This window comes from Scomber japonicus, chromosome 23 (assembly GCF_027409825.1).
Source record: "Scomber japonicus isolate fScoJap1 chromosome 23, fScoJap1.pri, whole genome shotgun sequence".
NCBI classification, from domain to species: Eukaryota; Metazoa; Chordata; class Actinopteri; order Scombriformes; family Scombridae; genus Scomber; species Scomber japonicus.
In genome coordinates, this window is record NC_070600.1 from 7,677,980 (window position 1) to 7,695,115 (window position 17,136).

The 17,136-nt window shown below is 37.4% G+C and overlaps 1 protein-coding gene across 1 annotated transcript in view; it reads left to right on the forward strand.

Annotated features, from left to right (window-relative positions):
• The window catches only part of ano2b (anoctamin 2b), a 61,873-nt gene that overhangs the window by 15,505 nt on the left and 29,232 nt on the right, over positions 1 to 17,136 (forward strand). Inside the window, exons 7-14 of the mRNA XM_053343962.1 lie at positions 1,197 to 1,252; positions 2,821 to 2,868; positions 3,714 to 3,778; positions 4,643 to 4,777; positions 5,585 to 5,745; positions 6,198 to 6,280; positions 6,710 to 6,796; positions 9,192 to 9,275. Of these exons, the coding sequence (XP_053199937.1) occupies positions 1,197 to 1,252; positions 2,821 to 2,868; positions 3,714 to 3,778; positions 4,643 to 4,777; positions 5,585 to 5,745; positions 6,198 to 6,280; positions 6,710 to 6,796; positions 9,192 to 9,275 (719 nt within the window). The remainder of the gene's footprint in view (positions 1 to 1,196; positions 1,253 to 2,820; positions 2,869 to 3,713; positions 3,779 to 4,642; positions 4,778 to 5,584; positions 5,746 to 6,197; positions 6,281 to 6,709; positions 6,797 to 9,191; positions 9,276 to 17,136) is intronic.

Genomic DNA, 17,136 nt, shown 5'->3' on the forward strand with positions numbered 1-17,136 from the left:
TTCTTTCCCTTTCATTCTTGACATATACATTTGTCACACAAATATATGCATAAAGATTCTGCTCCTTCTGTCTCCTCTGCTCTCTTCCATCTCCTCTACAAGTGGGTCATACTTCCTGGGTCATGCTGGGATTGAAGCGGGGGCCTCTGGGAGTTGTGGTTGTTTCGAGCTGGTTGAATTGAGCTTTCATGCATTTGTGCGTACGTGAGTGAGTACGTGATGGTTGTGATGTCCATTAATAGCACGGCTAATCACTGCATAGTTGCCTGTCCCCTTTGAGGCACTGATAATTAATTGATTAATTACTTTGATGAAAGAGTCGGCTTTGTGTGCCAGGTCATCCGATTTGTCAGTGTCCGCCCTTGCAGTCACAGGTCAGGCCATTGCATCCCACATTACATTTTCCATAGACTAAAAGCGGCACTGATCCTAATCCCAGTCTACCTGACACTGAAAACAGAATTAAAACGGTGCAGGCTGCAGGGTACGGCCTAATGGAGTGCATATACAGCTGGAGTGTAAAGCCACTTTAATACCTAGATTGGTCATGGACAGTGAAGTTCAACATAATTTTTGTCAAATGGTCAAAATGAATGAAAAAAAACCTCACTTTTCAACACTTTTCAGACAGTAACAATAAGGAATTGATTTATGAGTGGGGAAATGTATGTACCATTAATGACATCCAAGGTAAATCTCATGCTGCCGAAGAGTCTTTGAGCAAAACTTTAATACGGAACGAGTGAGACGATGAATGTCATCTTAGGGAATCATTGAAATCTCAGAAAAACAAAGCAGTTTTCATAACTAGATAAAAGATAAATAACAGAAGGTGATCTTTTACGATGGCAAACACTTTAATTCATTCTGCATGTTGGAGCCATTTGGTGTAAACTCGCTTATTAATTGTGTAGAAGTGTAAATGTGTACACAGTTGGTTGTCGGTGCCAGAGACTCAGCTATTGTTTTGCTGGCTGTTTGAATTCCTAGTCATGAAATCACTTTTCAGTCCAAACTATTTTAGAGTAAAAAGAATTCACCTCCCACTCAAGTTTCAAGTCAAGTAAAGGGTAAGATTTTGTGTTTTCCTACCAGAGGATGCACGATTTATATAAAAGAGTCAGTGATGATTTTAATGGTGTTGAAAAGCCCTGGTAGGATTGTCATACAGTATGTTTCTGTTCTCTCTCTTCCAGGAATCAGCACAATGATAGCAAAAGGTGTATATGACGCTGCCTTCCCTATTCATGATGTAAGTATGTGAGGTTAGGGATTCCCACAAGACTCCCATTGCTTTCTATTCATTTCACTTCAATATTCAACTCACAGAGCATGTAGGCTTGCTTGAAATAGGTCATCCATTGCCATGGGCGCCTGGTTATGTTTTAAAATAGGGGAACAAACTTGGAAAGATACATAATTGGTAGGGGAGGTCTGGGGGTCCTTTAAAAATTGTACTTTTATTGTACTTTAAAACAAATTTCATGCATTTCTACACCACCTTACCTCTTGGATTAAGTCACTTGCACTATTCTAGATTAATGGAGAATGCTATGAAAACCAAGAATGCATTAAGAACAGTAAATAAGGCTGCTGCATCCATCAAAATAAATTACAATATAACATTTTCTCCTGATGGTGTGAATAACTTGCTGTTGCACTGTGCTGCTCTGTCTTGTCTGTCTGTGCGCCACCATTGTCCTCTTTTCACACCGCAATGTTGTCAGTTGTTGTTTTTCTTTTGCATGAGAAAATGGGCATGTTACATGAGAGCTAGCAACCCTGACATTACACTTAAAAGAGCTGACTCTGATTTGACTCCTTTGCGAACATCCCATCTTTACAGCTGAATCCTGTCCGATCAGCAAGCTAACGTTAGGTGGGCAGGCTGGCAAAGTTAGCTAACGTTGACTTGCAAATCCGTTTGGTATTTTGATTACAGCACAATCCTTCTTTTAGCTAATTTAAAATTTGGCAGGAGTCATTGGGCCAAGCAGGTTCATTCAACATATGTCTATTTCCCTGTGTTTTCTTTTCAGTCAGTGATCACAGTTAAGCTAAAAGGCGCGTTTCTCATCTTACACAGTCCAATTTCATATGTATTAGTGATAGATTTGACTAAACAAACTCAAAGGTTCCAAAGGTTAAAAAATGCAGGATTCAATTATCTGTTTTTGTCAGTTGCTGAAAATAGTAAAATTGCTATTGATATAAGATCTAATCACCTAATTGCAGGTATTATATGCTGATAAATTCATTTTTTAAAAGACAAAATGGGGTAGTAAACCCATAACTTTGTTCCCCCTAATTGAATAATGGGCATACATTGTTTTACATGTTATCTTTGTTAGAGTCATATATTTTAGTAATACAGGTGCTAGCAGATTCTGAATAGCCTCATCTTTAGTGAAGGAAAAGCCGACATGCTAATTTTCAGCCACAGACTAATGTAGAAGCTATCTTAAAGCACATTGGAAGCACAAACATGGAGGAACCCCTACTCTTAACTGCATTAGAAAGTTATGATAAGACAACAAGATTAATGTCCTCTCTTCATTGAAATAAACTGTAACCAAACCAACAATGTAAAAATGGTTTATAGTAGAGTAAATAAGCATAAACAGGCAAAACCACCTATTGGGTATTAAAATGTATGTGTGGGAGTGTATTAGTGAATGTAAATTTGCAGATTAAGTGTGTGAGTGTGTGTAATTCTTAAGGTTTTCTGAAGAGTACAGTGTGTTGTCCATTCTAGGTGTTTGTGTGTGCGCCTGCTTGTGCGCTCTCATGTTTTTTTCACCCTCTCCTTTCACTCCTCAGGGTGACTACAAGGTGATCGGACACCTCGAGGAGAGGAATGACAGACAGGTACAACAACTCCTTCACTTCACTCTCTTCACCTATGACTTCCTCCTTTGCTCTCTGTGTTTGTCTCCTGTCTTCCTCCTTATCTCTGTCTGTCTGTGTGATGAAAAAGTACACAAAGCTTTAAATTAATCATGTTAATGCTGTCAGAAATGTCTGTCACTCAAAAAAAAGAAGGAAGACAGGGAACCTCTGCATTTCTAAACAATGGTCTCATCTGTGTTATCTTCATCTCCTCTCTTTTTCTCTGCTTTTTTTTTCTTAAAAAAAAAAAAAATTGGCTGTTCCTCCTTCCCATCTGTCCAACACGGTCACAGATTGGAGTTTAAGTTGTATAAACATTTCTGAGAAGCAGAGCTGTTCCAAGAGGATAAAAAATCCCAGACTGACTCAAATTTTAAAGGGTAGATAAAAAAAAAAAAAAAAAAGAAAAAAACTGGTAAACTGAAAAAGAATCACAAAACAGCAACAGCAAGCAAACTCTGGTCATAATATCAATGAGAATTATATATAGCAATGTCCTCTTTATCTTTTCAATCATGATTACAGATGATTTATTGTGGTTAGATTATATTCTCTCAACATCAAGAGCGCCAGTCCTCATAATCCTCCTCTTCTTTTGAATGTTTTTCACTTGTCTTGAGGATAATGTTACTTAAACTGCAGTTCTTTGGCTTTGTCCACTGAGGTTTACCTCGACCAATCAGATTATTCCTGCCTCTGACAATGTGTTGATTTTCAGATTGCTACAAGGGGTAAACCTAAAACATGACAACATACACCCACACTGACTCCATCCCTCTCTCTCTCTCTCTCCCTCTCCCTCTGTTTCCTGTCTCTGTTGTCAGGTTCTGCATGAAGAGTGGGCCAGATACTCAGCCTTCTACAAGTACCAGCCCATTGATCTTGTCAGGTAATGTGACCTCAGCACCAAAAAATAGAACTCACCTCATTTACCCCAGGTACTCGTTTTTTTTCAGAGCCGAACATTTTAGTTTTATCTAATTTGCAGCTCAAATGACTCTAATGCCTGATTTGACCAGCTACTACTGTAATTGTAATGAATTTGAGTATTGTAGCTTACTCAGATTTGTCTTATGTATTTTTATGACCTGACATAGCTATGTTTGGTTAGGTTTAAGCACAACAATCACAGAGAAAGATTAAGGTTTGGATTTGAATTACTACTTCATTCCATGATTTTTGAACCCACAGTGTCGTAGTTACAATAACAACCACATGGTATTTAATCTGTACTGAAATGGCCAAATCTGTGTATTACAGTGCAAAACACAACACCTAAAGTTTAAAGGTTTAAGAGATGAAGTGTTCCTTTATCTCTGATTATATCCACAGTGGTCTTTCTGCACAAAAATATATTTAAATGTGTCTGAAGCTATTATCAGGGCCCAACAATCCATCCAATCCATTCAATCGATCCTTCCACCACAGGTGAACAGGAAAACACTGTTTGTTGAGGCAAAACAACTGTTACTAAAACGCTGTAACTGTGGAAGATATCCACTTTATTTGACTAACTCTGACTGCTGAAGTCTCATACTAACACTGAATACAGATGCTTAAGGTTAAGGTTGAAGCCCATTGTTAAGACTGAGGTCTACCAATCCAATCTTAAAGAAGGTTTAAGTCGTAACCAATTCTAAGAAAATGCTTCCTGGAGACACAACTCAGAGAATTACAGTCTACTCTGCCAAGACCATGGCCGCCATGTTCACTCTCACTTTCACCACATAATCCCTGACCTCTCATCCCACAGAAAGTACTTTGGGGAGAAGATCGGCCTGTACTTCGCGTGGCTCGGTGTTTACACTCAGCTGCTGATACCAGCCTCCATAGTGGGAATCATTGTGTTTGGCTATGGTGTGGCGACTGTGAATACTGACATACCCAGGTAATATACATGCGTGTATGTGTGTGTGTGTGTGTGTGTGTGTGTGTGTGTGTGTATGTACAAACACCAGAAAGCCACAGTAGAGGTGACAGATGCTTTGCAACTTCATTTGTGGAAGAATATTGTAAAATCCTACATTTCAAGATATGACTTTTTATTGCCATAACACAACTACTTAGTTCAATAAAAATAAAAAGGGAAAAAAACTACTAACAAAAACCTATAAAAGCAGCCCAAATGCTTGTGCTGCATTTTCTGTTTCTGCTCTATCAGTGTCAGTTCTCCTGATTTTAACTATAAAGAAGCCAAGCCCTGAAGGCAACATGATATATAACACTAGATGCAGATAAGAAGGATTTCTCCTATGCCTACAACATATTAAATGTATGCACACAGGCCCATACACGCACACACACACTAGACAGGGATTGCCCAGATACCTGCTGAAACTGGCTTTAGTCAGGGTTGTGTGGGAGGAACACAGAAGGTACAGCTGGCAGTGTGTGTGTGTGAGTGTGTGTGAGTGTGTCATGAAGCAAAAGGTTGATAATTCAGCCTACACTGACTATGAATAGGGTCAAAGCAGAGAAGCTTGTAATGTGGTTGTATGTTAAAAGTTCCATTCATTTCTAATAGTTAGACTAATAGTAGATTGTAAGACACAAGGATCTGCAAATAGGAGCTAGACTTTTTTTTACCTTTTTTTTTTTTTTTTTTGGTAACGTTTATTGCATCACTTTAAAGTCTACATTGCTACGGTATTAGTACTGTCACATCTAAGTGCTCTTGATCATCTCCTCCCTTAAGTCTGGAGATGTGCGACGACCGTCTCAACTTCACCATGTGCCCTCTGTGTGACGGAGCCTGTGACTTCTGGCAGCTCAGCACCGCCTGCGGCACAGCCAGAGCCTCACACCTCTTCGACAACCCCGCAACCGTCTTCTTCGCCATCTTCATGTCCCTGTGGGGTGAGGTTATGTGTGAGCGTGAGTGCATATGTCGCGCGTGTGTGTGTGTGCGTGTGTGCGTATGTGTGTGTGAGAGAGAGAGATCAGACTGGATGAATCTGAAGTTGCTTATTAATATCTTATGATCTCCTTCAGTTCAAGAACAGATTCTCCTGCTGGGAATGACAGGCTAAAACTACACACAATAATGATTGACAAAATATAGATGAAAAAAATAAAAAGCTGAAACCTGAACAATATAAAAAGGCACAAACCTATTTATTGTTTAAAAAGTATATATTATTCTGTGGTGCATTTGCCCCACTTTTTCTTCTCCCTCTCATCTCTGGAAGCATATTGTGACATGTCCTCACCACAAGAGGATCTACACTATAAATTTAAAAGAGGATGCTAATTTTAAAGATTGTCATTAACATTTTATTTTATTTTAATTTGCTGTCGTGTGTGTGTAGCGGTGCTGTTCCTGGAGCACTGGAAGCGTCGTCAGATCAGTTTGAGCTTCAGTTGGGATTTGACAGGCATCGAGGAGGATGAGGTACATATAGATATGTACACATACACGATAGTAATGTGTTGATACGTATAAACACACAGGTACAAATATGCCAACTGTATCACAAGAACTTGACACTGCAAAACTCCAGATTCATATCAGTGAAAAAGTTTTGCTAAAGTTAAAAAAATATATGTTCCTACAATATCCCTGCATAACAGCTATAGCACAACAATGCATTTGCTAAAGGAGATATTGGTGTCATTATTTAAAAAAGGTCATTATGTATTAGTCTGAGATGTAACAAGATTTGGAGAGAAAGCCATACATGCTACACACATGCTTCACCTTGCCATATAAAAGACACACATGGCATTAAACTGATCATCTGCTGCAGAATTGTCCGATATGAGTGTAATATCTGTAGACACTGGGCTAAAAAGTCAACTGTTTCTCCTGTTTGTCCATCAGGAACACCCCAGGCCAAAATATGAGACCATCCTCCTTCAGAAGAGACAGAGGAAGCAGAAGAATAAGAAAAAAAAGAAAAAGAATGAGGTAGGAAAGATAAGAAACCACCATCTATTAAGCTCTTAGACCATGTGAAACCTGTTTTCTTGACTTTAGTGTAAATGATGCATGTGTGTGTGTTTGTGACATATGGAAGGTGAAAAATGCCTAAATTAAAACAAATCAATTAAAGATTTTCTATGAATGCTTTTACTGTCACAACTTAATGACAAGTCAGTTTAAAGAACATTTATTTCACTTTCCGTCTAATAATTGAATTAATTCTTAGATGATTAATTAAACTGTAGAGGTGTTTCACATGTCAGTGTTGTCCAGCAGAGAGCAGCAGAGGCTGTAATGCACTGTCATTAATTTTCATGAGGAGATGCGGTGCAGCTTTTTATATTTTGGGCCAGAGTTGTATCATCGATGCCAAAAGGAAAACAATTAACTGTCCAATCAAAGCTTAAGGCGCAAACAGGGAAGAGATGATCCCGTTAATTGTCTGTAATGAATGTAACTTAATGTCATTAGCAGATGTCTTCACTGATAAACTAAGCTGATGCTTCCGTTCCCAAAACTGAGATTAGACAGTTGATTGGGTTTCATTTTGGCATCAACGTGCTTCTCCATCTCAAAAAAATAAAAAGCTCCCTTGCACATTCCCGGGAAAACTAATGACAGTGATTTGTTTTTTAGTGTCGGCAACTCTATGCTGCTCTCTGCTGGCCAATACTGAAAAACATCACACTTCTTCACTTTGTTTTCTATGTTGAGATTTGATTTTAATCTGCCATCGAAAATTCATGTCACAATGAAAAATGTTGATAAATTAAAGAAAAAAAAGATACAATTTTCCTTTTAACATGTTTTTCATTTAATTGAAACAGTAAAGCCATAGATAAAAAGTTAATACATAATTATATGTTCATTGTATTTCTTACTTTGATTTATTTTTATTTAGGCATTATAAGTCTTCCATACAATAGCATATAAATCAAATATGAATTACACTTTCTCAGTGGTACCTGGCTGTCAACAGTAATATTGAAAAGGTAGTATACAGTATGTACAGCAAATGGTGGCAGTCATTTAAACATCGCCACACTGTACATCCCCATCCTGTCACATGACTTCAGTAAATATGGGCAGATAGAAAGTTTCAGTTACACTTTGCTGTATATCCAATCTGTGGATTCATGCTGCTCATCTACCTTGCTCAGTCTTCACAGTTGGAATCAGATGGTTCTTGACAATCCTGATTGTTTGGTTTTTAACGCATTCGTCACACATTAGTGTGATAATCTAGCGATGGTGAATGATCTAGATTGTCTGTAAATTGGGTCAATAACACTAAATCCAGGCTTGAGTCCTCCACGGCTTCATACTAAAACCAGATGATAGAGGATCACCACCACACTATGAGTCTTTTAGGAAATCCCCATGAGATTATGTTCAAATGACAAAGCCCTCTAGTGGTTGCAGGATTTACAAATATTGTCCATCGGGAGCAAAGAAGGAAGTTGAGAGATGTAATTATAGAGCTACATTTGTTAGGGTGAATGGATGGGTCAATAAAACATTGGTTGAGGGTTCTGTTCTTTTCCAATTTCCTACCAACAATCAGCAGTGTTTTTTTTAAGCCACAAACAATATTTGTTCCCAGACTTTAACCATGTGGTTGTTATTGTAACTACGACGCTGTGGGTTCAAAAACCATGGAATGAAGTAGTAATACAAACCCAAACCTTAATCTTTCTCTGTGATTTTTGTGCTTAAACCTAACCAAACATAGCTTTGTCAGGTCATAAAAAGGATTTAACTTTCTGACAGCACAAACAATGTCTTAAACACTAACAATATATTTTGGACTTGATCAAAAAGGTTGATTATGTACTATGAACTTCGCAATTCTCTATTCTTATTGGCTTTATGTGATTCTTTGCCTCTCTTATACATTATATTCATGGAGTGTACAACCTGTTGTTTATTAAACTTAACTTAAAAACAGTTTGAATTATAATACATCACACATTTAGCAACACTAAGAAGCATTAAAATTGGTCATAAAATGAACTACAGAAAGATCAGTCGAAATACAACTTCTTAAACTTAGACTCTTCTATTAGTTTGCATACATTAGGCTGATGTAATATTGTGATAAATACATCAGTTTATAAATTATGAGAGCAGATGTGATAGGGAATAAAAACATGCTAATATTATTAGAAAATAACTGATGAGATAATACAGTATGTGCTATAGCTGCTGATTGCTGGAAATAGTAGACCAAGCAGTGTAATATGATTATGAATAGCATACTAATACAATTATATTTATAATAGATCACATAGAAGTATTTTGGATGTTTATGCATGAATGTGGCTGTGTGTGTGTGTGTGTGTGTGTGTGTGTGTGTGTGTAACCTGTGCCTGTCTTGCAGCCAGAGAAGCAGGAGGACGGGACAGTGACAGGGAAGGACAGATGGAGACAAAAACTGCTGTCTGCCATGGCTGCAGGAATACCGGTAACCTCTCCTCTCCCCTACTTTCCTCTCCTTTCTTCCTCCTCTTCACCTTCCCTTTTCCTTTCCTTCTCCTATCCTCCTTTGTCCTCTCCTGCAGACTGCTGCCTATCTGTTCTTCTCTTCCTGTCCCATCCTCTGGCTGCTACAATCTCAACTAATCAGGTATTTGTTTGTGCAACTTTCTGTGCATTGTTTTTAAATTTTACATTAGTCTAGATATCTAACTGTCAAGGCAACGAATTGAGCCATATTAATTTTTGTCAAGTCACTTTGTGGGATTAAAAACACAACATCATCATATTTCAGAGCCTGTTGACTCGTAAAGTGCATCTTGGGTATCAATACTAATTCATATGTTGAAATTATATTTATAAGAGATTGTATCTAAGTGGTTTTCACTCAAATCACCCACAATAATGTGTATATATGTATTTTAGAAAGAATTCAGCTTCCTAACTTTACTTGCTTGTTTTCCAATGCAGCTTTCTTGTAGTGTTACCATCAGTTTCTGTCAGAGAAGATGTCTGTTTTCTGCATGATGGACATCTCATTTTTGTTCTAGTCAGTTCAAACTGCTGAAAAGCCAATTCATATTCTTGCAGATGGAGCTAGTTTAGACATTTATTTGTAATAAATAATCTGTGTATTTGGCTGCAGGGAGGGAACAGAATGTACTTGCCGTCAGCCGAAGAGGAGGCAAAGCTGTTATTGTAGACAAACAGATATCAACAGAGACAGAAGCAGGGTGTCTGTGAACTCCAGCAGGTGGAGAGTGTTTTTGTTCCAAAGCAGAAGGGGGAAAAGGTCAGGAAGTGGGTTAGAAAACTAGAACATTCACCCACACAAAGTCAAGTAATCACTTGGTTAGTTAGCTTTATTAAGCCCTGCTAGTAGCTAATGACATGTTTAAGACGGACTGTGGAAAGACCTGATGGCACACAGCTGATGCTAATGAGGGATTATCAGTCTCTTCCATTTTTCTGGAAAAAGCATGTGAATGTGTGGGAGAACGAGTATCACAAACGAAAACATAGACATAAGCATGTTTCATCAACACATCTAAATATTGACAATGTCAATGTAAAAACTACATTGCCAAGCTGTTAAAACAGTTTAGTAAATTATTCTTTAAACTATATATTAGTGATCTGTTTCAAAAACGTATGCTGTGACTCAAATCGAATACTTCTTTACTTACACTTAATATTTTAAGTGCATAAGTGCGTTCACACTGAGAAGTATGAAATATGCAGTCAAAACAGTCAAATTTGAGTGTGTAACTGTGGACATTTCTCACCCTCAAAAATCACCATCTGGCTATGTAGCAGAAGGGGAGGGACCACTTTTCAAACAGGAAATGGCAGCGAGGACATTGTAACTTCAGTGAACATTGCTGTTTTATACAAATGCGTTAGTATACATGTGTTTTTTGCACTAAGCACCAGTATACTGCTGTCACATATGAGCCATTAGTAGGTTTATTAAGTTGATTTAGCAGTCTATAATGATTTGGTACTGCGAACGCTAATGCTAGCTTGCTAACACTAACTTATTAACGCTAGCTTACTAACACTAGCCTCTTAATGCCAGTTTGCTAAAGCTGTCTTGCTAACTAGCTAATCGTCGTTTCCGGTAAGTGCACAACAGCCGCTAACCTGTTGAAATTTGTGCTCTACCCAAGTAAGTGCAGAGTGTACACAGTATACTACACAGAAGTATGTGATTTGAGACACACTATTTTATATATTCATTTTCAGGAATGAATATATAAAATAGAATAATACTAGTCTTACAGTATCCTTAAACTATTATAAAAAAAACCTTTAACCCTTCTCATTCAGGGAATTGACTCAGATGTAATCAATAACAATGGCTGATTGTGCTTGCTGGCTTAACTGAACAGAGCTTGTTAATTAATGTTATTAGTTACACCTGTGCCTTTTCTGCAATAACAAGTAAAAAGGTCTACAGTGAAAAACATCTGTTATAACTACAGTACAGTATATTCCAGCATCTGCTGCTTTGGCAACAACTCATACCAGCTTTCAAACTGATAAAATGTTTGAAACTAAAAAACTGAAAAAGCAACGAGAATCAAAAGAGACAAAGAGAAGAAGAGAGAGAAATAACAATAAACAGACACTTGGAGAAGTAGAGGAATGGAGAGAAACAGAGGGAGGGCGGTTGAGTGGGTGTAATGCATGCTGGGCAGGAAGCCAGGGGTAAGATTAGTGACCGTCACTATGGCGACACAGAACTCTCTCTCACACGCACGCACACACACACACGCACACACACACACACACAGACGAATATACACACAATTGAACATACTTGATTTATTAGCAAAGACAATGAAATGTTCAGGAGGATGAAATATATTAGATTATATTTCAAGGGTACGTGTTAGATTTATTATTATTATTATTATTATTATATTTATTCAAGTGATATAAACTTTATATTAGGGGCAAATCTAAATATTACAGTGATGCACAGTATGTACAAACACATACATAGGTGATGTCGTGTTGGGATATAACACTCATGCCCTGAATATTGGCCACATTTTGTTGCATATATTTTCATCAAAGCAAACAACAATGAGAGAGATAGATAGAGGAAGGGGGATGAACAGAAGATATGTGCCACATAGAGAAATAATAATATTAAAAGTGAGTACCTGTCATGAGATGAGGGCTTTCCTCAACGGAGTTTACAAGCCAAATATAACACCTGACCCATTTACTACCCTTCTCTTAGATGACTATCCCCACACTTCCCCCTTGAAGGTCTTTTTGTCCTTCAATAAAGCAATCCCTTCAGCTTGTCAACCTGAGTGTGTGTGTGTGTGTGTGTGTGTGTGTGTGTGTGTGTGTGTGTGTGTATGTGTGTGTGTGAGTGATGAAAAAAAAAACATGATGAGAAAAGCTCTTTATTATGTTGCTTGAAATTATGGAGAAAAAAATTAATTAGATTTGGACTTCGCCTCTAATGATGATGATAATGCTGGTGCAACATAGATATTTGCTGAGGCTCATGTCTACAACTAAATGAAAAGAGACTGAGAAGAGAATATATATTCGTGAGATCTGTGACACAGAGAGCACACATAGATGGCAGATGGCATTAAAGTTATGTTAGCTTTGCTTGGTTCAGTGAAAGAAAAATATAGGCAGCTTAATGACCAACCTTCTTTATTGCTGTAATCTGGTATCTCTATTTAAAAGAGCCTTCTCTCTCTCTACCTTTCTTTTCTTTGACCTCCTTGCTTTAACTGTTAAGACATTATAAAGTTAGTTTATGTAGTTCTGGGCATTTTCTACAAAGCTTTTGTCCATGTTACAGTCCACCAAACCCACTGATTCACAGATTATATACTCATACTTAACGTTAGCATACCTAGCATCGTCAACATGGTTTTGTCAACTTCCTGAAGTCACTTTTAGGGAAAATATCTGGCACCATGTTCAAATGTTTTCTTACCTTCACATTAAATCAGCAAGGTTAACATTAGCTAACGTTACTGCTGATGTCAAAAAGTAAAGTAAATATATTAGTAATATTGGCTAACGCCACAAAGATTTGATATGGACACCCTGTTTAAATCTGCAGTGTGAAATGTATGTCTTCCCATTCTTAACAAAATTAGCACATAACACTTAGTTTATTTGTCACAGCGGTAATATAAAAGTAATAAGATATCCTCATCTTACCCTTTCTATTGGAAGCAGCAAATGCATACAGCATAGTAAGACAATATTGATTTAATGTAAGCTTTTCAATCAACCATAATACAATGTTGATTCAATGACATTTTTTCAACATTAAAACTATGGAAAGGTTGAGTCACCATTGATCTGTAATCCTAAAGTTACACTCCCACCAAATGCGATGAACGCGAGTTACTCACGCAACAAAATTCTGTTGTTTAATGCTGCAGTGTGAGTTGGTCAGCTGCTCTTGTTTGTTACTGCTGGAGTTTCACATAGCCTCATATGACGTAATGACAATTAAATTAGTTTTGTCAACAATATCGACAAATTGTTGCACTCCTTATGTACATATTGTGTACATTGAGACAAACTATACCTGATCTTGGTTTTTAATTTCTCCTTGCAAGCCCACCCTGTCACATCATACACACAATACTCAGTCAGAAGAAGAGAATGATAAATGTCATCTTACTTATATTTGCGTTGATTGCTGTGAAACTGTAGTAGTGCACAGTGGTTCCAGAAGCTCCCACACTCTGCTACATACATTACCATTTGAAGAAATCTGCTGCTGATGGGACAGATCAGGCTCTTATTCTCTAAATGGAGTAAAGCCTAGAGCTCTGCAAAAACTTCTGTCTATTTTGGGAATTTTTCAATGTCATAATAGACATCTGACCAGAATTCTTCCACATATCCTTGGCAAGGACTCAGAAGGGCCTTGGCTGCATTAGACACCATATTAATAGTGTCTCCACTAATGTCTAGGAGAGACGAGTTTTCCCTTTTTATTGTCTCCAGACCATCTCCCTGTCATCACACTGCAGTTGTCTAACAATATGCCAACAGGTTGTATAACCAGAGAATGTCGGTCAGTGTGTAAGGCATCTGCAATATTGACTTTCCTTGAAGCCATATGTTGTGCCACTTTCCTCATATCATCATCAAAATAAAAAACAAAAACATGGAAAATTCTGTTCATGTACTCATTTGTTGCCTCATCAGCATTTATTAAAAACATATTAGTTTTCAGTTTATCAGACAAGTCCGATTTCATGTGTGCAGCAATCCCATGTGTGGTCAAGTAGGAGGCATGTGAATTGGACAATTCAATATACATTCAATGTAAAAATGAAATGTGGGCCATTTTATTTGTAGTCACCGTTGGTTAAAAAGACTGAAGAACATTCGATATTTTTCATAAGTAAAATAGTTTTTCTATATTTTATCACAGGAAGCAGACACAGAGGCAGTCTATGACTGACCAGAAGACATTTTTAAATGGTGATTCAGTTTAATCCATAATGTAGAGTATCATTTAAAGCACACAAACCTAGGACACATCACCACTCAACAACAGTAAACAGAAGCAGCTGATCGGTGAAGCTTGATATCATAATCAATGGTCTAGTAAGTAATTCGTAATTCTTAATCGGACCTGCACTGATCTAAAAAATGGCCTTTTAGCACTCAAATTGATGGAAATCCATTGTAGCAACGGAGAACTTTAAACCCTGGGCAAACTAAATAACCATGTGGAGCTTGCAGCCATCCAGAGAAATACTTTCAACTACTGTTCAACCTAGAGCTTCATTTGCTTATATTTGCATAACTGGCTAATTAAAGTGTGTGTGAGTGTGTGTGTGTGTGAGAGAGAGAGAGAGAGAGAGAGAGAGAGAGGGTCAGAAAAAGCTCATGTACATGTCATGGATACTGCTTTTTGGTTTCATTAATCATTTCATTTTTTGAGTGCCCTATATGATTGATTTGAATACAATGCATGGTAAATGTAGTGCACTACATAGTAAATCTTTTTGTGACTGTGCACTCATATAAACATCACACATCATGAAGTTTAAATGTTGTATGCACTAATTGTCTATTTATTCAAACAATATAGGCACTTTATGTCAGAGACAAATCTAAATATTACAATGATAGTATGTACACACATATAGGCAATGACATGTTAGGATATAGCACTTATACCCTGAATATTTTTGGTTATTCTATTGCATATATTTTCATCATCAAAATAACAAAGAAAGAGATAGAGGAAGGAGGATGAACAGAAGATATGTGCCACTTAGAGAAATAATGATAGTAAAAGTGAGCCTCTGTCATGAGATGAGAGCTTTTCCTCAATGGAATTTAGAAGCCAAATATAGCACCTGACCCATTTACTACCCTTCTCTTAGATGACTGTCCCCACACTTCCCCTTTGAAGGTCTTTTTGTCCTGCAATAAAGCAACTTGTCCCTAACCCTAACCCACATTTATATTTTTGACTAGTAGTGTATAAAACTGAGAAAGTTGGGACAGTGTGGAAAATGCAAATAAAAAAAAGATTTTAGAGTGCCTTGGTGGTTGAGTGTGTCCCTAGTTTGAATCTGGTCAGGGACCTATGCTGCCGGTCATTCCCCCCTCTCTCCCCTGTTTCCTGTCAGCCACTTTGCCAGTCACTGTATGAATAAAGGGAAAAAGCTAAAAAAAAAATAATATTTAAAAAAAAATAGAAAGATTTCTAAATTCACTTAAACTTTTTGTTGGAGACAGTATGAACACAAAATATTGGTGTTTTGTAAGGCCAACTTTATTTCATTTGTAAATATACCTCAATTTCTACCATTCAGGTCTGCAAGACATTACAAAAAAAGTTGGGGTGGGGCAATTTAAGGCTAGATGTGAGGTAAAATAATTAAATAATAATGTCATTTGAAACAGGTGACGTCAACAGGTGATCATAATTATTATTTGGTAAAAGGCAGCATTAGCAAAAGGTCCTTTAGGAAGAAAGATAAGGAATGGCAACATTACAAAGTGGTAAATGCTTTTCTGTCTCAACTTTTTTTTTTAAATATGTTGCAATAGTCAAACTGTTTATTGTTTATTTTAAATAATCATGATGTAAAACATTGAATAATGTTGGTTTAAATACAAATTGCTATTTTCAGTTTTAATTTTAATTTAACATCCCAACATTTCTGATTTGGGATTGAATGTGTGGTTTTAGTCTGTGTGTGAGGGAAGTTTATACTTTCTGCAGGTTGCACTGAGTCAGTATGTTCACTAGATGATGCTGTTGTCCTGCTAATGGGTATATTAGAGGTCTTTGAATGCACAGTGTGATCAAGCCCTATGTCCATCAGTCTGTGCCTAAGCATGCATGGGTGTGTATGTGTGGGAAATTGCAATCTGTTTCTGCCTCAGCTTGTTCATCTAACTATTTGTGTATATGCCTATAATTACCAATGCTGGGGTGAAGGGAGCCACATACCTGGGAATGGAGATGCAGCATTTTTCTCAGGCAGGCAAGTCAAACAGCTTTTCTTTCTGACGCAAGTGGGTCAGGTTCTTCCAATGGTTCAGAGTTCAGAGAACCAAGTCACACAAACAGTTTAGCACACTGGCACCAGACTATCCAGAACTTTCATGACTGAGTCCAACTTTCAGATAACTTCTTTTGATAACTTTGTCTTGTGACGATTTTTACTCTTTATTTGCCTCTCCCCAGTTTTTTAAATAACTTTGAACATTTGTTAATTGCAAGTTCATAGTCTTAAAGGAATACTAAAATACAATTTTTGAAATGAGGACTGATATTGCTCTCACATTTGTCATTTATGCTAAATATGAAGCCACAGCCAGCAGACACTTTACTTAGTTTAACATAAAGACAAGAAGTTGAGGGAAACAGCCTCAGATTAGAACATGTGTACCAGAAAGTTGTCCATAAGTTGGTCTCAAATTACTCAAAAAGTCCCACCAATAAATGTTTTTCTGTGTCATGTATTGATATTTTAACATCTCAGCACTACAACAACAGCTACAAAAATCTACCAGTTTATCAGCTCTTGGGATAAATCACACCAACGGAGGGTCATCTGGGTATTTAATTCTATGGAAAGAAAACATTTTTTCCAAGGTGGTCTCCAAATGTAGGATGCATACAGTAAAAAAGACTGTTGTGCTCATTTATGTGACTGCTGAGACGTAGTAATGTTTCCTTTGTAGGCCTACTGTGGCCACTTCAGCTCTCCATACAGCTTTTACAGTACAAACCATTGGAAGACAGGAACTGTGGGAACTGTGATGCTGCGTCTCACATCGGAACACCAAGATTTGTTTTTATGAATGCAACGACT